The sequence below is a fragment of the Oncorhynchus mykiss genome, chromosome 9 (assembly GCF_057628025.1).
Source record: "Oncorhynchus mykiss isolate SJ-2025 chromosome 9, ASM5762802v1, whole genome shotgun sequence".
In the NCBI taxonomy this organism is placed as follows: Eukaryota; Metazoa; Chordata; class Actinopteri; order Salmoniformes; family Salmonidae; genus Oncorhynchus; species Oncorhynchus mykiss.
Genome location: NC_143030.1, coordinates 13,626,261 through 13,648,862, shown reverse-complemented (window position 1 = coordinate 13,648,862; position 22,602 = coordinate 13,626,261). Strand labels below are relative to the sequence as shown.

Below are 22,602 nucleotides of genomic sequence, written 5' to 3'. Positions count from 1 at the left end.
AAATGATAAAGGTCAGTTGGTGCTTGAGGGAACTACAGTGCCTTCAGAAAATATTCATACCCTTTAACCTTTTAACATTTTGATGTGTTACAGACAAAATTGTAAATGGATAAATTGAAATGATTTGTCACTGGCCTACACACAATACCCCATAATATCACAGTGGAATTAGGTTGTTTTGAAATTTGTACACATTAATTAAAAATCAAAGTCAATAAATATTCAATCACTTTGTTATGGCAAGCCTAAATAAGTTCAGGTCAGAAAATGTGCTTAACAAGTCACACAATAAGTTGCCTTGACTCTGTGTACAATAATAGTGTTTAACATTAGTTTTTAACGACTACCTCATCTCTGTACCCAACACATACAATTATCTGTAAGGTCCCTCAGCCAAGCAGTGCATTTCAAACACAGATTCAACCACAAAGACCAGGGAGGTCTTCCAATGCCTCGCAAAGAAGGACATCTACTGGTAGATTGAATATCCCTTTGAGCATGGTGAAGTTATTAATTACACTTTGGATGGTGCACCAATACACCCAATTACGACAGAGATACAGGCAGGAAGCTGGTAAAGAATACAAATATTCAAAAACATACATCCTGTTTGCAACAAGCACTAAAGTAATGCTTTAAAAAATGTGGCAAAGTATTTAACAAAGAGTTCTGTTTGGGGAAATCCAATACAACACATTACTGAGTACCACTCTCCATATTGGCTGCATCATGTTATGGGTATGCTTGTAATTGTTAAGGACTGGGGAGCTTTTCAGGATGAAAAAAAAAACTGAATGGAGCTTAGCACAGGCAAAATCCTAGAGGAAAACCTGGTTCAGTCTGCTTTCCACCAGACAATAGGAGATGAACTCACCTTTCAGCGGGACAACAACCTAAAACACAAGGCCGAATTTACACTTGAGTTTCTTACCAAGAAGACAGTAAATGTTCCTGTGTGGCAGAGCTACAGTATTGACTTACATCTGCTTGAAGATCTATGGCAAGACTTGAGCAAGACCTGAGCAATGATGAACAACCAACTTGACTGAGCTTGAAGAAGTTTGAAAATAATAATGGGCAGATGTTGCACAATCCAGGTGTGGAAAGCTCTTAGAGACTTACCCAGAAAGACCACAGCTGTAATCGCTGCCAAATGTGATTCTAACATGTATTGACTTGGGGGTTGAATACTTATCTAATCAAGCTACAATGCATTTGAAAAGTATTCAGACCCCTTGACTTTTTCCAAATTTTTTACGTTACAGCCTTATTCTAAAATGGATTGAATAGTTGTTTTCCTCATCAATCTACACATAATACTCCATATTGACAAATCAAAAACATTTAAAAAAAAAAAACATTTTTACAAATGTATAAAAAAAATGTAAACGGAAATATCACATTTCCATAAGTATTCAGACCCTTTACTCAGTACTTTGTTGAAGCACATTAGGCAGCGGTTACAGCCTCAAGTCTTCTTGGGTATGACACGACAAGTTTGGCACACCCGTATTTGTGGAGTTTCTCCCATTCTATGCAGTTCCTCTCAAGCTCTGTCAAGTTGGACAGGGAGTGTCGCTGCACAGCTATTTTCAGGTCTCTCCAGAGCGAAAAAGCCATATCTCTGTCCAGTGTCTGTGTTCTTTTGCTCATCTTAATCTTTTATTTTTATTGGCCAGTCTGAGATATGGCTTTTTCTTTGCAACTCTGCCTAGAAGGCCAGCATCCTGGAGTCACCTCTTCATTGTTGACGTTGAGGCTGGTGTTTTGTGGGTACTATTTAATGAAGCTGCCAGTTGAGGACTTGTGAGGTGTCTGTTTCTCAAACTAGACACTCTAGAGCCAGTTTGTGTTGTTCTGTGAAGGGAGTAGTACACAGCGTTGTACGAGATCTTTAAGTTTATTGGCAATTTCTCACATGGAATAGCCTTCATTTCTCAGAACAAGAATAGACTGACGAGTTTCAGAAGAAAGTACTTTGTTTCTGGCCATTTTGAGCCTGTAATCAAACCCACAAATTCTGATGCTCCAGATACTCAACTGGCCTAAAGAAGGCCAGATTTACTGCTTCTTTAATCAGGACAATAGGTTTCATCTGTGCTAACATAATTACAAAAGGGTTTTCTAATGATCAATTATCCTTTTAAAATGATAAACTTGGATTAGCTAACACAACGTGCCATTGGAACACAGGAGTGATGGTTGCTGATAATGGGACTCTGTACGCCTATGTAGATATTCCATTAAAAAATCAGCTGTTTCCAGCTACAATAGTCATTTACAACGTTACCAATGTCTACACTGTATTTCTGATCAATTTGATGTTATTTTAATGGACAAAAAAAAAGTGATTTTCTTGAAAAAACAAGGGCATTTCTAAGTGACCCCAAACTTTTGAAAGGTAGTGTACATATATATATATATGGAAAAAAATCTTCCATTTTTACATTACAGATTTTGTGTAGATTGTTGACAAAAAAATGACAATTAAATCCATTTGAATCCCACTTTGTTACAAAACAAAATGTGGGAAAAGTCCAGGGGTGTGATGCTTTCTGAAGGCTCTGGAACTAAGTTGAAAAACTTAGATATTGGTGCATCGGTGTGGTTTTAAAAAGAGACTTGAAGTGTTGTGTGAGTGTGTGTGTGTGTGTGTGTGTGTGTGTGTGTGTGTGTGTGTGTGTGTGTGTGTGCGTGTGTGTGCCTGACTACTGTTAAAAATGACCTACAGTGCAACCCTAACCTTGCTTAACACAACCAATGCCAGCAATGTGCGACTAGCGGTTCAGTTAAAATAACAAACACGGGAGGACCAAGGCACTAGTCACATAATATAAATGTCTTCATTTTCATGACATGTTCAATGGAACAAAGATTTAAAACTCAGGGAGTAGCAAAGGGGGTACAAAAATGTCTGAAGGCCGTGCTGCCAAAACGCGTCACAAGTTTAAAGATCTTTGTTCCACTGAACATGCCGTAATGGGCTGGACTGTAGTGGAGGCATTTTTATTATATGAAGAGTGGTTTGGTCCTCCTCGTCCAAAGAGCACCTGTCTATCTACAGATACCTACTACTGTGTCCCCTAGCAGTGCTTCATTTCCTTTCATTTTCTTTTTACTACATAGTTGTTGAGTTTGTCAGAACTCAATTTGACCAAAACCACCATTTTCTGAAGGTGGCTACAGCATTTAGTTTTCTTACCCAATTGGTTGTGGTTAGGAATGTTGTCCTCAACTCCTGTAACAGTCCAAAAACCCTAACATTTTACTGAGTCTCTGTGGTTATACCGGTCTTTCAATGCAACACTATGTGTTTTCTAACTTTTGTTTTGCAAGCACCTCCACTACTTCATGTCTTTGACCCAGGATTTACTGGGTCTATCGAACTTTGCTGATGTACCCTTGTTTTGTGACATGTGTGGATTTGGACCAGAAGCTAAGAAAGCCTCCTGAAGTAGGAGAGGAAGGATGTGTGAGAGGGAGAATAGAGGTTTATATATATATGTATGTCTTACCCTGCCACCTTTCTCTGGGTTACAGTTACATCCTCCACTACAGTCCAGCCCATTACAGGGCTCCTGGCTGGTCCCCTGGGGAGAGAGAGAGAGAGAACATCAGTATTACATAATATACTGTATGCCACTAAGCAGACCCTCTCATCCAAAGTGACTTACTTTGGAACCAGTGTCCCTGTCATGAATACATGTTCATATGGTCGGCCCCAGCGGAAATCGAACTCACGACTTTGGCGTTGTAAGCCCCATGATCGTACAACTGAGCCACACAGGACTATTATAACACTGCTTCAACATTCTCCAGGTAGCCTACATTTATTATTTAGATATATATATATTTTTACCTTTATTTAGTCCTGTCTCAGCATCAGTAAAGACATGTAACCAGGAGATACAATAACACAGTCACAGTGTCCCTGTCACAGTCCTGTCTCAGCATTAGTAAAGACATGTTACCAGGAGATACAATAACACAGTCACAGTGTCCCTGTCACAGTCCTGTCTCAGCATCAGTAAAGACAGGTAACCAGGAGATACAATAACACAGTCACAGTGTCCCTGTCACGGTCCTATCTCAGCATCAGTAAAGACATGTAACCCCGAGATACAATAACACAGTCACAGTGTCCCTGTCACGGTCCTGTCTCAGCATCAGTAAAGACAGGTAACCAGGAGATACAATAACACAGTCACAGTGTCCCTGTCACAGTCCTGTCTCAGCTTCCTTTAACTGGGACAGAACACATTCTGAAGTAATTGCATCCTCACGTGGAACATGATGGTCATCAAGAACACTATCCCCAGCGGTGCCTCATACACAGGATAGAAACACAACCAAACAGTAAATCCTCTGGCATTGCAATGCATACCATAGACAGTGATGGAATCATTTTGTATCTAAAAGGGGAGGTCAAGGGCACACACACATCAGCTCCCCTCTTCAGAAGAGATGAGAGGTGGAGAGAAGAGATGAGAGGTGGAGGGAAGAGAGGAGAGGTGGAGAGGAGAGGTGGAGAGGAGAGAGATGAGAGAAGAAAAGAGAGATGAGAGAAGAGAAGAGAGAAGAGATGAGAGAAGAAAAGAGAGATGAGAGAAGAGAAGAGTGAAGAGAGGTGGAGGGAAGAGAGGAGAGGTGGAGAAAAGAGAGGAGGTGGAGAGAAGAGAAGAGAGATGAGAGAAGAGAGAATAGAAGAGAGGTGGAGGGAAGAGAGGAGAGGTGGAGAAAGGAGAGGAGAGGTGGAGAGAAGAGATGGAGGGAAGAGAGGAGAGGTGGAGAGAAGAGAGAAGAGGAGAAGAGGGGGGAAGAGAGGAGAGGTGGAGAGAAGAGGTGGAGGGAAGAGAGGAGAGGTGGAGAGAAGAGAAGAGAAGAGAAGAGAGGAGAGGAGAGGAGAGGAGAGGAGAGGAGAGGAGAGGAGAGGAGAGAGGTGGAGAGGAGAGGTGGGGAGAAGAGAGGTGGAGAGAAGATAGGAGAGGTGGAGAGAAGAGAAGAGAGGAGAGGAGAGGTGGAGAGAAGAGGTGGAGAGAAGAGAGGAGAGGTGGAGTTGAGAGAAGAGAGATGGAGAGAAGAGAGGAGAGGTGGAGAGAAGAGAGGAGAGGTGGAGTGGAGAGTGGAGAGAGGTGGAGAGAAGAAGGGAGGAGAGATGGAGAGAAGAGTGGAGAGGTGGAGAAGAGAGGGGAAACAAGTGAAGGGGGTATTTTCACTTGCCCTCTGCCCTGTGGCCATATGCATGGAGACAGAGAGGAACTAATGAGACATTGGCATGGATACATACTGCTGCTCCCATGTTTCTCCCCTCTCTCTCTGCATGTCTATTCAATTAGTCAAATCTCTCCCTGCTGCTCCCATGTTTCTCCCCTTCTCTCTCTGCATGTCAATTCAATTAGTCAAATCTCTCCCTGCTGCTCCCATGTTCTCACGTTCTCTCTCTGCATGTCAATTCAATTAGTCAAATCTCTCCCTGCTGCTCCCATGTTCTCACGTTCTCTCTCTGCATGTCAATTAAATTAGTCAAATCTCTCCTGCTGCTCCCATGTTTCTCCCCTTCTCTCTCTGCATGTCAATTCAATTAGTCAAATCTTTCTTTAGTATAAACTTTAGTTTATTTTGTAAATATTTTCTTAACGCTATTTATTGAACTGCATTGTTGGTTAAGGACTTGTAAGTAAGCATTTCCCACTTCGGCACATGACTAATAAAATTTGATTTGATTTTATGCGTTCTCAGCTTCCTTTAGGTTAGGAGTCAGGGGGGTCTTTAGGATCAAATAGGGATAAGAGAGAGAGAGGGGGAATGTATATATCTACAGTGGGGCAAAAAAGTATTTAGTCAGCCACTCAAAGATGAGAGAGGCCTGTAATTTTCATCATAGGTACACTTCAACTATGACAGACAAAATGAGAAAACAAAATCCAGAAAATCACATTGTAGGATTTTTTATGAATTTATTTTCAAATTATGGTGGAAAATAAGAATTTGGCCACCTACAAAAGCAAGATTTCTGGCTCTCACAGACCTGTAACTTCTTCTTTAAGAAGCTCCTCTGTCCTCCACTCGTTACCTGTATTAATGGCACCTGTTTGAACTTGTTATCAGTATAAAAGACACCTGTCCACAACCTCAAACAGTCACGCTCCAAACTCCACTATGGCCAAGACCAAAGAGCTGTCAAAGGACACCAGAAACAAAATTGTAGACCTGCACCAGGCTGGGAAGACTGAATCTGCAATAGGTAAGCATCTTGGTTTGAAGAAATCAACTGTGGGAGCAATTATTAGGAAATGGAAGGCACACAAGACCACTGATAATCTCCCTCGATCTGGGGCTCCACGCAAGATCTCACCCCGTGGGGTCAAAATGATCACAAGAACGGTGAGCAAAAATCCCAGAACCTACACGGGGGGACCTAGTGAATGACCTGCAGAGAGCTGGGACCAAAGTAACAAAGCCTACCATAAGTAACACAGTACGCCGCCAGGGACTCAAATCCTGCAGTGCCAGACGTGTCCCCCTGCTTAAGCAAGTACATGTCCAGGCCCATCTGAAGTTTGCTAGAGAGCATTTGGATGATCCAGAAGAACATTGGGAGAATGTCATATGGTCAGAAGAAACCAAAATATAAATGTTTGGTAAAAACTCAACTCGTCGTGTTTGGAGGACAAAGAATGCTGAGTTGCATCCAAAGAACACCATACCTACTGTGGAGCATGGGGGTGGAAACATCATGCTTTGGGGCTGTTTTTCTGCAAAGGGACCAGGACGACTGATTGGTGTAAAGGAAAGAATGAATGGGGCCATGTATCGTGAGATTTTGAGTGAAAACCTCCTTCCATCAGCAAGGGCATTGAAGATGAAACGTGGCTGGGTCTTTCAGCATGACAATGATGCCAAACACACCGCCCGGGCAACGAAGGAGTGGCTTCGTAAGAAGCATTTCAAGGTCCTGGACTGTCCTAGCCAGTCTCCAGATCTCAACACCATAGAAAATCTTTGGAGGGAGTTGAAAGTCCGTGTTGCCGAGCAACAGCCCCAAAACATCACTGCTCTAGAGGAGATCTGTATGGAGGAATGGGCCAAAATACCAGCAACAGTGTGTGAAAACCTTGTGAAGACTTACAGAAAACGTTTGACCTCTGTCATTGCCAACAAAGGGTATATAACAAAGTATTGAGATAAACTTTTGTTTATGTGATGTGATTTTTTGGATTTTTTTTCCCTCATTTTGTCTGTCATAGTTGATGTGTACCTATGATGAAAATTACAGGCCTCTCTCATCTTTTTAAGTGGGAGAACTTGCACAATTGGTGGCTGACTAAATACTTTTTTGCCCCACTGTATATACATCTGTATGCATCTGTATACATCTACAGACATCTGTATACATCTATATATAAACATGTATCGACATCTATAGAAGAGTCCAGCCTGTTTCTGTTGACCAACCCCTCTTTGATTTGTTAATCAGTAAGAGAGAGAGAGAGAGAGAGAGAGAGAGAGAGAGACACACACACACACACACACACACACACACACACACACACACACACACACACACACACACACACACACACACACACTGGGTACCATGTAAGAGATGAGGGGATAGCGGTTAGGGTGCAATGCCAATGTTATCTGGATTAGGCCCAGGGTCCCTGGATTAAGAATGGGGATGTGAGAGATGAGGGGATAGGGGTATGGGGGCCAGGCCAACGTTATCTGGATTAGGCCCAGGGTCTCAGGGCCCCTGTAAGCACATCAACATGACAAGATTCTGTCTGTACTTAACTACTGAACTACAAATGAACCATGGTGAAATCTCACAGTCTGTTCCCATGTGAGAATGTGTGTTATTGTAGTGTCTAACTGTACAGACATACGTGTGTGTGTGTGTGTGTGTGTGTGTGTGTGTGTGTGTGTGTGTGTGTGTGTGGTAAATGTGAACACTGCCCACAAAATGAGGTGCAAACTGAGCTGCACTTCCTAACTTCCTGCCAAATGTATGACCATATTAGAGACACATATTTCCCTCAGATTACACAGATCCACAAAGAATTCGAAAACATACCCGATTTTGATAAACTCCCATTTCTACTGGATGAAATACCACAGTGTGCCATCACAGCAGCAAGATTTGTGACCTGTTGCCACAAGAAAAGGGCAACCAGCGAATAACAAACACCATAGTAAATACAACTTATATTTATGTTTATTTATTTTCCCTTTTGTTCTTAAACTCGTTGTACATCGTTACAACACTGTCTATAGACATAATATGACATTTGAAATGTCTTTATTCTTTTGGAACTTCTGTGAGTGTAATATTTACTGTTAATCTTTTACTGTTTATTTCACATTTGTTTATTATCTATTTCACTTGCTTTGGCAACGTAAACATATGTTTCCCATTGTCATGACTGTCCTGATCAGGTCAGGTTACAGGAGACCACAACCCTACAGATTATCTCTCAACCCCAACAGAGGAGGAGAGATCTAGGGGTCTGAAGATCTGGGGGTTTTATGACCCCTCACACCCCTGGTAAATCTCAGGCCACAGACAAATTCCTTTGTCCTGTTACTATGGAGAACCAGCCTCAGAACATTAAACATGAAATAAAGGGACTTTGGATCAATGGTTTCCGTCAGCCACAATGGTGGTCATGACGATAGATGGAATATGAAAATGTATGTCATTTTTGTTTTGTTATTAAAGGTTAATAGATGACGTTATTACGAAAACATTGTAATGTTAAGAGTTTTTCTAGTATATGTTTGTGGTTATACATTGTATGGTGTATGGAAAATGTCAAAATCAAAGAGAACGTTTTGGTAAAGATGAAATGTGAAGTTAGTTGTCTAAAATTGGATTTGAGTACAATCTAGACCTTGCCTCTTAAGTTGGTACGCCCAGAGAATTTCCCTTAAGGCGGTTACGCCCATTCTAACCCGAGGGCATAAAGCCTGTGAGTGAAGAAGTAACAGATCAGACTAAGTGACCCAAGCTGCAGCCGAGGTCTAAAAAGTAAACGAACCCAAAACGCAACACAAGTTTGAAGACAAAGAAATCCTTTTCTACCCAAGCTACGGATGAGTAGCTGTGTCTAAGCGGGTGAATTCAAGTCGAACCACCTAGCCTCCACTCCTCATCGAATCGGGGTATCTACACTGTTTCATTCCTACGCTGTGAGCTCTGAGCTACAGAGCTGTCTGTCCTCAGAAGAACCCTTCCAGAGCAAGGGCGAGGGAACAGACTCCTAAGCCAAAAGGACACTGACATCGTGAGGACAACCAAAGAGTTGCGCCGGAGAAGTGCATCATTGAGCAGCCTGAACGGTCCACACAGAGAATCCACAGAGAACTTCCCCACGTAATTACATCATTATATTCTGACCCCTAAGAGCGGCAGTTTGGGGCAAGGCCAGGGTTAGAATAAGCATAGCTGACAAATTCACCCAAATGTATATTTCTCTCGTGTACTTTCTCTTTTTCTCTCTCTTCTAAATCCCCATTTTGGGTAACACGCGCCATAGTGTGCCTAGAATGTGTTTTTGTGTATGTACAGTGCCTTGCGAAAGTATTCGGCCCCCTTGAACTTTGCGACCTTTTGCCACATTTCAGGCTTCAAACATAAAGATATAAAACTGTATTTTTTTGTGAAGAATCAACAACAAGTGGGACACAATCATGAAGTGGAACGACATTTATTGGATATTTCAAACTTTTTTAACAAATCAAAAACTGAAAAATTGGGCGTGCAAAATTATTCAGCCCCTTTACTTTCAGTGCAGCAAACTCTCTCCAGAAGTTCAGTGAGGATCTCTGAATGATCCAATGTTGACCTAAATGACTAATGATGATAAATACAATCCACCTGTGTGTAATCAAGTCTCCGTGTAAATGCACCTGCACTGTGATAGTCTCAGAGGTCCGTTAAAAGCGCAGAGAGCATCATGAAGAACAAGGAACACACCAGGCAGGTCTGAGATACTGTTGTGAAGAAGTTTAAAGCCGGATTTGGATACAAAAATATTTCCCAAGCTTTAAACATCCCAAGGAGCACTGTGCAAGCGATAATATTGAAATGGAAGGAGTATCAGACCACTGCAAATCTACCAAGACCTGGCCGTCCCTCTAAACGTTCAGCTCATACAAGGAGAAGACTGATCAGAGATGCAGCCAAGAGGCCCATGATCACTCTGGATGAACTGCAGAGATCTACAGCTGAGGTGGGAGACTCTGTCCATAGGACAACAATCAGTTGTATATTGCACAAATCTGGCCTTTATGGAAGAGTGGCAAGAAGAAAGCCATTTCTTAAAGATATCCATAAAAAGTGTCGTTTAAAGTTTGCCACAAGCCACCTGGGATACACACCAAACATGTGGAAGAAGGTGCTCTGGTCAGATGAAACCAAAATTGAACTTTTTGCCAACAATGCAAAACGTTATGTTTGGCGTAAAAGCAACACAGCTCATCATCCTGAACACACCATACCCACTGTCAAACATGGTGGTGGCAGCATCATGGTTTGGGCCTGCTTTTCTTCAGCAGGGACAGGGAAGATGGTTAAAATTGATGGGAAGATGGATGGAGCCAAATACAGGACCATTCTGGAAGAAAACCTGATGGAGTCTGCAAAAGACCTGAGACTGGGACGGAGATTTGTCTTCCAACAAGACAATGATCCAAAACATAAAGCAAAATCTACAATGGAATGGTTCAAAAATAAACATATCCAGGTGTTAGAATGGCCAAGTCAAAGTCCAGACCTGAATCCAATCGAGAATCTGGGGAAATAACTGAAAACTGCTGTTCACAAATGCTCTCCATCCAACCTCACTGAGCTCGAGCTGTTTTGCAAGGAGGAATGGGAAAAAATGTCAGTCTCTCGATGTGCAAAACTGATAGAGACATACCCCAAGCGACTTACAGCTGTAATCGCAGCAAAAGGTGGCGCTACAAAGTATTAACTTAAGGGGGCTGAATAATTTTGCACGCCCAATTTTTCCGTTTTTGATTTGTTAAAAAAAGTTTGAAATATCCAATAAATGTCGTTCCACTTCATGATTGTGTCCCACTTGTTGTTGATTCTTCACAAAAAAATACAATTTTATATCTTTATGTTTGAAGCCTGAAATGTGGCAAAAGGTCGCAAAGTTCAAGGGGGCCGAATACTTTCGCAAGATACTGTATACCTTTTATCATAATTTTAGCTTTCTAGTAAATATATACTCAACTAAGATTGGTGTGGTACGAACTCATTGGTGAGACCTGGTTCCGTGCAGATTCCCGAATTTTGCGACGTTCAGAACGAGACTGTAGAGGTAACTGGTTAATTAGCGTCTGTTGTAAAATCAATATTCTGATATTCTTCGAGTTAATTTGGGAAATAGAAACTCAATAAAACTAATTTTCCCATGGTGTCCCAGGTTAATGAGTTAATAATTGCTTGATTCAGTTAGTCACGCAATTGGAAACCTGTAATCATTCGATGAGCAACAGTCGTCACATTAACTAATACAACGTCACGACACCATGCCAATAAAGCTACTTAAATTGAAATTGAAATTGAACTGAAAGAGAGAAGGGTGAAAGAGAGATTGAGTGAGAGAAAGAGAGAGACAAATAAAGAGCGAGAGAAAGAAAGAGGAGAAAGAGAGAGGGGAGAAAGAGAGAGAGAAAGAAAGAGAGCGAAAGAAAGAGAGCAAGAGAGAGAAAGAGAGACTAAGGAAAAAGATTTGGGCAAAGACAGGAAAAGTATGAATTCTGCAAAAGAGAGGCCACGTTCCCCACATTTTACAGCAGACAGCCTTAGAGAAAAACATGTCACACAGACATAGGTCTATCATGATCAACAACCAACTTGACAGAGCTTGAATAATTTGAAAAATAATAAAAAGCTAATGTTGTACAATCCAGGTGTGCAAATCTCTTGGAGATGTACCCAGTTTGCAGACGACAACCGTAGTAGGCCTGATTACCAACAATGACGAGACGGCCTACAGGAAGGAGGTGAGGGCCCTGGCAGAGTGGTGCCAGGAAAACAGAAAATCTCTCCCTCAACTTCAACAAAACCAAGGAGCTGATCTTGGACTTCAGGAAAAAGCAGAGGGAGCACACCCCTATCCACATTGACACATCGATAGGACCGCAGTGGAGAAGGTGGAAAGCTTCAAGTTCCTCGGCATACATATCCATGAGATTTGAAAGGGTCCACCCACACAGACAGTGTGGTGAAGAAGGCGCAACAGCTCCTCTTCAACATTAGGAGGCTGAAGAATTTTCGTCTTGGCCCCTACAACCTTCACAAACTTTTACAGATGCACAATTGAGAGCCTCCTATCGGGCTGTATCACCGCCTGGTACGGCAACTGCACCACCCGCAACTGCAGGACTCTCCAGAGGGTGGTGCGGTCTGCCCAACGCATCACCGTTGAGCAGACCGTTCTGTATTTTAGTTAATGCCACTCCGACATTGTTCGTCCCAATATTTATATATTTCTTAATTCCATTATTTTACTTTTAGATTTGTGTGTATTGTTGTGAATTGTTAGTGCTTCTTAGCCCAGTCCAAGCTTTACTCTGTCCTGGCATCCCAAAGGTGGAACCAGTTCCCCCAGTTCCCCCAGGCCCATATTCTGAAAACTTCTGAAACTCTATCTCTTCAAAGAGTATCTTACAAAATTAATGGAAGTAGTTTAGTGCAAAACAAAAATTGGTTCAATATCGGTAAAACATTTTTTTTAGAATAATTTCCTGATCTTTCTTATATATCTCAGATATAGAACAGCCAATATGTTTTCCATTAGAGAGAAACACCAAGAAAGAAAAGCTCCTTTCCTCCTCCCAGCTTTAGGTAAAGATGATCCATCCCTACTGGTATTACTTTTGTCATGGGACTCCCACACTCTATTCAGCTTCCAGCCAGTCTCCAAATCCTCATGTTGCTGCCATACTATACTGGGGGTAGGGATTACTCCTTAAAAGAGACCACACCTTGACATTCTTCTAGGATTCTTCCCTGCTTTCACAGGGTCCCTATGAAAGCCACTGGGGGAGAAAAACAATATGGTGGAACTTAACGGAGAATGTTAGGACCTAAAATAGATTTCAATTCAAAATACTATTTTCCTAACCTTAACCCTAACCTTAACCCTAACCTTAACCCCTAAATCTGACCCTAATTGTAACCCTAACCCCTAAACTTAAAATAGCCTTTGTCCTCATTGGGATATGGGGAAAGTCCCCACGAGAGAGAATATGACATTTTTTACTATCCTTGCGAGGACCTGAAATCCCCAAAAGTCCACACAAAGATAGAAGTAAAAAATTCTCTGCCGTGGGGACTTTTCCCATATCCACATGAGGATAAAGGCTATTTTAAGTTTAGGGGTTAAGAAGAAGACCACACACACTGTGAAGAGTGATGGAAAAAACTACGGAGAACTTTGAATGTTATAATCAAAATCTTATTCATCACGTGTGCCGAAGACAACAGGTGAAGACATTACAGTGAAATGCTTACTTACGAGACTCTGACCAACAATGCAATTAAAAAAGATAAGAATAAGAAATAAAAGTAACAAGTAATTAAAGAGCAGCAGTAAAATAACAATAGCGAGACTATATACAGGGGGGTACCGGTACAGAGTCAATGTGCAGGGGCACCGGTTAGTTGAGGTAATATGGACATGTAGGTAGAGTTATTAAAGTGACTATGCATAAATGATAACAACAGAGAGTAGCAGCAGTGTAAAGGGGGGGAGGGGGGCAATGCAAATAGTCTGGGTAGCCATTTGATTAGATGTTCAGGAGTCTTATGGCATAGGGTTAGAAGCTGTTTAGAAGCGTCTTGGACCTAGATGCTACGGTACTACTGTTCTCTCTGCTACCGCTTGCCGTGCGGTAGCAGAGAGAACAGTCTATGACTAGGGTGGCTGGAGTCTTTGACAATTGTTAGGTCTGTCCTCTGACACCGCCTGGTATAGAGATACTGGATGGCAGGAAGCTTGGCCCCAGTGATGTACTGGGCCGTACAACCCTCTGTAGTGCCTTGCGGTCAGAGGCTGAGCAGTTGCCATACCAGGCAGTGATGCAACCCGTCAGGATGCTCTCGATGGTGCAGCTGTAGGTTGTTATCCTGGCACCACATGGCCAGGTCTCTGACCTCCTCTCTATAGGCTGTCTCGTCATTGTCGGTTCTCAGGCCTACCACTGTGTTGGAGTCGTGCCTGGCCGTGCAGTCATGAGTAAACAGGGAGTACAGGAGGGGACTGAGCACTCACCCCTGAGGGGACCCTGTGTTGAGGATCAGCTTGGAGGATGTGTTGTTACCTATCCTTACCACCTGGGGCGGCCTGTCAGGAAGTCCAGGATATAGTTGCAGAAGGAGGTGTTTGGTCCCAGGGTCCTTAACTTATTTATGAGTTTTGAGGGCACTATGGTGTTGAACGCTGAGCTGCTGTCAATGAATAGCATTCTCACATAGGTGTTCCTTTTGTCCAGGTGGGAAAGGGCAGTGTGGAATGCAATAGAGATTGCATCATCTGTGGATCTGTTGGTGCGGTATGCAAATTGGAGTCGGTCTAGGGTTTCTGGGATAATGGTGTTGATGTGAGCCATGACCAGCCTTTCAAAGCACTCCATGGCTACAGACGTGAGTGCTACAGGTCGGTAGTCATTTAGGTAAGTTACCTTAGTGTTCTTGGGCATAGGCACTATGGTGGTCTACTTAAAACATGTTGGTATTACAGACTCGGACAGCAAGAGGTTGAAAATGTCAGTGAAGACACTTGCCAGTTGGTCAGCGCATGCTTGCAGTACACGACCTGGTAATCCGTCTGGCCCTGAAGCCGCCTGGGGGCAGCAGGTAGCCTAGTGGTTAGAGCGTTGGGCCAGTAACCGAAAGGTTATGAGATTGAATCCCTGACCTGACAAGGAAAAAATCTCTGTCATTTTCCTCCTGAACAAGGCAGTTAACCCACTAATCCTAGGCCGTCATTGTAAATAAGAATTTGTTCTTAACTTCTCTAGGGTAGGGGGCAGCATTCGGAATTTTGGATGAAAAGCATGCCCAAATTAAACGGCCTGCTACTCGGGCCCAGATGATATGCATATAACTGGTAGATTTGGATAGAAAACAATCTACACTGTTACAATAGTGTCTGTGAGTATAACATAACTGATTTGGCAAAAACCTGAGAAAAATCCATTCAGGAAGTTTTTTTTGTTTTTGTTTTGTAGTTTTCTATTCAATGCCATTACAGTGTCCATTGACTCAGGACTCAATTTGCAGTTCCTTTGCCTTCCACTAGATGTCAACAGTCGTTATACATTGTTTCAGGCTTTTGAGCCTGTGGATTACTGCAGAAAACGCGCAAACAAAATGGAGGTTTTTGGATATAAAGAGATTTTATCGAACAAAAGGAACATTTATTGAGTAAATGAATGTCTTCTGAGTGCCACAATATGAAGATCATCAAAGGTAAGGGATTCATTTAATCTCTATTTCTGAGTTTTGTAACGCTTCTGCTTGGCTGGTTACTGTTTGTAATAATTTGTCAACTGGGCTATGTTCTCAAATAATCATAAGGTATGCTTTCGCCATAAAGCATTTAAAAAAATCTGACACTGTGGTTGGAATCACAAGAAGTTAATATTTAAACCTATGTAAAATATGTTTTGTTTTCTGAATTTGGCGCTCTGCAATCTCACTGGATGTTGGCCAGATGGGACGCTAGTGTCCCACATACCCTAGAGAGGTTAACTGACTTGCCTAGTTAAGTAAAGGCTAAAAAAAGAAAAAAGGTCTTATTCACATCGGCTGCGGAGAGCGTGATAACACAGTCTTCTGGAACAGCTGGTGCTTTCATACATATTTTAGTGTCATTTGCCTTGAATCGAAAATAGAAGTAGTTTAGCTCGTTTGGTCGGCTTGTGTCTCTGGGCATCTCTCGGCTGTGCCTCCCTTTATAGTCTGTAATGGTTTGCAAGCCCTGTCACATCCGACGAGCGTCAGAGCCAGTGTAGTACGATTCGATCTTAGTCCTATATTGATGCTTTGCCTGCTTGATGGTTTGTCGGAGGGCATAGCAGGATTTCTTATAAGCTTCCGGGTTAGAGTCCCACTCCTTGAAAGCGGCAGCACTAGCCTTTAGCTCAGCACAGATAGTGCCTGTTATCCATTGCTTATGGTTGGGATATGTACGTACAGTCACTGTGGGGACGACGTCATCGATGAACTTATTGATGAAGCCAATGACTGATGTGGTGTAGTCCTCAATGCCATCAGAGAAATCACAGAAAATATTCTGGTCTGTGCTATCTCATGATAAGCTGTAGGCCACACTACCTCAGGCGAGCAATAGCTCAAGACCTCCTTGGATATCGTGCAAAAGCTGTTATTTACAAAAATACATAGTCAGCCGCCCCTGGTCTTACCAGACACCTCTGCTCTATCCTGCCGGTGCAGCGTATATAACCAGCCAGCTGTATGTTGATAGTGTCGTTGTCTAGCTACGACTCCGTGAAGCATATGATATTACAGTTTTGATTGTCCCGTTGGTATTTTAAATCTTGTGCGTAGGTCATCGATTTTATCCTCCAAAGATTGCACGTTTGCTAGCAGAATGCAAGGAAGTGGGGGTTTATTCGATAGCCTACGAATTCTTAGAAGGCAGTCCGCCCTCTGGCCCCTTTTTCTCCGCCTCCTCTTTACGGAAAACCACGGGGATCTGGGCCTGTTCCCGAGAAAGCAGTATATAGTTTGTGTCAGGCTCGTCAGACTCGTTAAAGGAAAAAAAGGATTTTGCCAGTCCATGGTGAGTAATCGCAGTCTTGATGTCCAGAAGTTATTTTCGGTCATAAGAGACGGTAGTGGCAGCATTATGTATATAATAAGTAAAAAAAGAAGTTACAAACAACGCAAATGAATGAACAAAAAAACACAATCGTTTGGGAAACGTCTGCCTTCTTCTCCGGTGCCATTTTAAGTATAACGGCATTCAAACATGTCTGCATCTGTTGAATCAGAGGGTATATTTAAGCTATAAGGCCTGAGGTGTGGTATATGGCCAATATACCACGGCAAGGGGCTGTTCTTAGGCACGACGCAACGTGGAGCAACACCATATATCAACAACCCCTGAGGTGCCTTATTGCTGTTATAAACTGGTTACCAATGTAATTAGAGCAGTAAAAATACATGTTTTGTCATACCCGTGGTGTACGGTCTGATATAGCACGTCTGTCAACCAATCAGCATTCACGGCTCGAATCACCCAGTTTATAATTATTACCAAACCATGTGACATTGCAAGTTCCTTTAATGACAATTTCACAGGCACAGTGGACAAGTTGAGAAATGTACAACTAAAAGCTCCCAGTCACATACTGCACACTTATAAAATACTTTATCATGAATGCGGCATAAGTTTGAACCAAGTGTTACTTTTCCCAGTAAGAAAACCAAATAATGTCGCTAAAACATTGTATTATTGACTGTGTGTTTGTTTATTCCATGTGTAACTCTGTGTTGTTGTTTGTGTCGCACTGCTTTGCTTTATCTTGACCAGGTCGCAGTTGTAAATGAGAACTTGTTCTCAACTAGCTTACCTGGTTAAATAAAGGTGAAATATATATATATTTTTTAATTTAAAAGAAGGGAGAACTAACAAACATTCACTGACCAACAACCAAAACAAAACTGGTGGGGTTTTAGGAGGGTTTCCGAAAGACTCATGTGGGTGTCGACTGAGAAGCAGAAGCAACAACTGGAACCTAAAAGACACCCACTATATATGCCCAAGAAGAGGCAAACAAACGAAAAACCCAAACCAAACTTAAAAGTCAGGAAGCAAAAAAACAAAAACAAGGAATATCAGACAAAGGAATGTTGTTCGCTAAATCAAATAGGGAGCACTAACTAAAGGTGTTAATCCTTCACATCTCTCAAGGCAATTGGAGCACTGGGCCGGCACAGGTGAAACACATACTGACTAACGAGGTGGCACCAATCGGTGAGCCCTATATGATAACGAGCTATACGTGCTGAAGTCCAAGCTCAAAACATAAATGGAAAAACATAAACGTGTAACACAAGTAGAAAGAGAAGAGGTTGAAAGGATGCTGCTGTCTCTTTCCGATGAGTCACCAAGTACAGATAATATTGACAGTAAATTGCTTAGAGCTACAGCCAACCACATATCCACCCCAATGTGTCATATTTTTAATAGGCGCTTGATGTGTGGGGTGCGCCCAGAAATTTGGAAAGAGTCAAAGCTCATTCCACTACCTAAGGATAACAAAAATCTTCCTTCACTGTTCCTAATAATCATCCTATAAGCTTGCTGCCTTTGTTAAGGAAATTATTGAAAACAATTGTATCTGTTATGGTCTTATAATTGGTTTCCAGCGTGGTGCAAATGACAGATGATTGGCTAAGGAGTATGGATGACAGGAAGGTATTAGGTGCAGTGCTGTCAGACTTCAGTTCAGCTTTTGATGTAATTTATCTGTTGCTAGGTAAACTCAAATGTTATGGTCTGTCAAAGTTTTTTTTTTTTTTAATCTTTAGCTTTTCAGACAGTAAAGATTTTAGCCTGTGGTGTTCCTCAAGGCAGCTGCCTAGGCCCCACTTCTTTACTCTATCTTTACCAATGATTTACTCTCAGTAATGAATAAAGCAAGACTGGTTATGTATGCTGATGACTCTACAATGTATAGTGCTGCAGCAGCATATATATGAGCTAACAGATGAACTGAGCAGAGAACTAAGAATGGTGTGGGTTAAAAAAAACAAATTAGTGTTGAATATTTCTAAAACAAAATGTATTGCATATGGGCCAAGAAATATGCTTGCCGGTGACCCTCAATTACGTTTGTCGATACATGGAACAAGTTAAAAACACCAAACCACTTGGCGTCACGTTGGATGCAGCTCTATCCTGGTCTGAACATTGTAATTAAAATGGGTAAGGGCAATGATCCTAATAAAAAAAATCTAAATTCAAATACCCACTGCATATTTGCCAGAACCTTCCAAATTATGTTGCCTGTTGTTTACTAAATGTGTTTTAGACTAAATGATTCTGAGGTTGATTAAGGCGATCAATATTTACAATCCATCCCCAAGCTGTTGATGACTGTCTCATCTTCCTTTGTTCTGATTCCTGTTTAGACCCATTTACATTACAACTTCCTCTACTTGTTATGAATGGACTACATGTTGGGTGGCTCAAGATGCATCCCAAAATGGCACCCTATTCCCTAAATAGTGTGCACACTAGTTTTGACCAGGGCCCCACTTTACAGGGAATACAGTTTAATTTGGGACGCACGCCCAGAGGAAAAAAAGTGTCTCAATCGAAATTCTCCAAGAAATGGAACTGTGGAGTAAACACAGCTGGGGGACATGCTCATGGGATGATACTGTATGAGTCCCTCTCTTTCTATCTCAAAAAGAAGCTGGTTGAGAGAATGCCAAGAGTGTACAAAGCTGTCATCAAGGCAAAGGTATGCTACGTAAACGTTGGCTATAAAATACATTTGATGAACACCTTTTTGGTTACTACATGATTCCATTTGATGATTCTTATTTCATTGTTTTGATGTCTTCACTATTATTCTACAATGTAAATAGTAAAAGTAAAGAAAAACCCTGGAATGAGTAGGTGTGTCCAAACCTTTGACTGGTACTGTAGGTGGGAATGTTCCGTTTCGAGTTTCTCCCACTAATCCTATACATTCTTCTTTCGAAAAACAACTGTAGTCTAACTAACAGCCAGTGTCTAAGCCCAAGCCCAGCTAGCACATATTGTAACGTTCTGAAAACAATGTTTCTTAGAGCGTGGTTGTCCTACGGTTAGGAATAACCAAATTTCTGGGAAATTTTTCCCCCTCATCGATCTACACACAATACCCCATAGTGACAAAGCAAAAATGTTATTTTTTAGAAATTTTTGCAAATGTATTACAAATAAAAAACTGATATCACCTTTACATAAGTATTCAGACCCTTAACTCAGTGCTTTGTTGAAGCCCCTTTGGCAGAGTTTACAGGCTCAAGTCTTCTTGGGTATGACGCTACAAGCTTGGTACATTTGTATTTGGGGAGTTTCTCCCATTCCTCTCAAGCTCTGTCAGGTTGGATGGGGAGTGTCGCTGCACGGCTATTTTCAGGTCTCTCCAGAGATGTCAATTCAACAATATAGGCCTGATTGGTGGAGTGCTGCAGAGATGGTTGTTCTTCTGGAAGATTCTCCCATCTCCACAGAGGAACTCTGGAGCTCTGTCAGAGGGACCATCTGGTTCTTGGATCACCATCCTAAGAAGGCCCTTCTCCCCCGATTGCTCATTTTTGCCGGGCGGCCAGCTCTAGGAAGAGTCTTGGTGGTTCCAAACTTCTTCCATTTAAGAAAAATGGAGGCCACTCTGTCCTTGGGGACCTTCAATGCTGCAGATTTTTTGGGGGCACCCTTCCCCAGATCTGTGCCGTGACAAAATCCTGTCTTGGAGCTCTACGGACAACTCCTTCGACCTCATGGCTCCCTTTTGCTCTGACATGCGCTGTCAACTGTGGGACTTGATATAGACAGGCCTTTCCACATCATGTCCAATCAATTGAATTTACCACAGGTGGACTCCAATCAAGTTGTAGAAACATCTCAAGGAAGATCAATGGAAACAGGATGCACCTGAGCTCAATTTCGAGTCTCATAGCAAAGGGTCTGAATACTTATGTAAATAAGGCATATCTGTTTATTATTTTTAATAAATGTGCAAAAATGTCAAAAAAACATTTTTACTTTGTCATGATGGGGTATTGTGTGTAGATTGATGAGGATTAAATCAATTTTAGAATAAGGCTGTTACGTAACAAAATGTGGAAAAAGTCAAGGGGTCTGAATACTTTTTAAGTTCATGTTATTCAGTTCAGGTTACTTGGCAGATCTTAATGAATGCTTGTTTCCTTCATAATGGGGTCTGTTTGAATAGACAACAAAAAAACATGGCTACCATCCTGGTGGACTAATTCCATGGATAGAGAATACAAGAACATAACTTCAAATCTCATTGATGCCATGCCACAAAAAAAAAACACATGCGTTTGCCTGATTAATACCTAAGCAAATTCATTCCCATATCTCCTCTCTGTATGTGGAGTTCACAGTTACCCCAAACTAAGTCTTCCAGAATGTTCTGAGAACGTCTTCAAATCACTTTTTGATTTGTATTATACAACCCCTGTTTTTTCTTGTTGAGACTTTACAGAATGTTTTAGTGTCAGTATAATACATGCAGACAATGGCGACATACTGTCGTCGAGAGGCTAAATAAACTGAGCTTTGAGGTTAAAATGACAAGAGGCTAAATAAACTGAGCTTTGAGGTTAAAATGACAAGAGGCTAAATAAACTGAGCTTTGAGGTTAAAATGACAAGAGGCTAAATAAACTGAGCTTTGAGGTTAAAATGACAAGAGGCTAAATAAAATGACATGTTACCAACTATTGGAAAGGAAGAGTTCTGTGTTTACCTTTACTTTCCATAACTCATTAAAGAGACAACTAGAGGAAGAGAAGTAATTAAGCATAGTATATTGTTTCTCTATCTCCTCTTTCTATTGAAAACACCCCAGACATGTAAATATAAGACACTGGCAGGCCAAAAGTTGTATCAAGTGATCGAGTGAAAAATAGCATTTCTCTGTCTCTCTGCAGAGAGTGTAGTGTGGTGGGCCAGATATTCAGAGAAGCAGTAAATGCAGTAAAAACATTAGTTTCATATGTTTTAGTTTCATATCCTATAAACACTATTAAACATTAGACTGATTACAGCCGATATGAGTGTGTTTACAGACCACACTTTATAATCTAACAGACAATCCAACGCAAAACAGATCAACGCAAATACACCGATTACAACGTAATACCACAACACAGCTGATCAAACTAGCTTCTCACTTATCCCTAATCACACACAAACAAACAAACAAACACACACGCACACTAGCCTCTCCTCTCACTTCTCTTCAATCTCCTAGATGAAAGACAGACAGACAGCCCCACTCCAGGCTAGGGCTTAGGGTTACACCACTAATAAGTAGTCTATGGTAATAACACCCTTTGAAGTACCCTAAACCTGGCCCTAAGGATGGAGAGAAGGGGGATGGAGGGGTGGAGGTGGATTGGTGAAGGGACAGGTTGGGTTGGAGAGATTGAGAAATGGAGGGGAGGAAGGAGTTATTAGATAGAAAGATGTAGAAGTGGAGGGGAGGAAGGAGTTATTAGATAGATAGATGTAGTAGTGGAGGGGAGGAAGGAGTTATTAGATAGATAGATGTAGAAGTGGAGGGGAGGAAGGAGTTATTAGATAGAAAGATGTAGAAGTGGAGGGGTGGAAGGAGTTATTAGATAGAAAGATGTAGAAGAGGGGGGTGGAAGGAGTTATTAGATAGAAAGATGTAGAAGTGGAGGGGTGGAAGGAGTTATTAGATAGAAAGATGTAGAAGAGGAGGGGAGGAAGGAGTTATTAGATAGATAGATGTAGAAGAGGAGGGGAGGAAGGAGTTATTAGATAGAAAGATGTAGAAGAGG

The 22,602-nt window shown here is 41.7% G+C and overlaps 1 protein-coding gene across 1 annotated transcript in view; it reads right to left on the bottom strand.

Moving 5' to 3' along the window:
* LOC110532911 (uncharacterized) overlaps positions 1–22,602 on the bottom strand; it is a 229,663-nt gene that overhangs the window by 105,490 nt on the left and 101,571 nt on the right. The window contains exon 4 of the mRNA XM_036987303.2: positions 3,516–3,590. Within this exon, the coding sequence (XP_036843198.2) occupies positions 3,516–3,590 (75 nt within the window). The remainder of the gene's footprint in view (positions 1–3,515; positions 3,591–22,602) is intronic.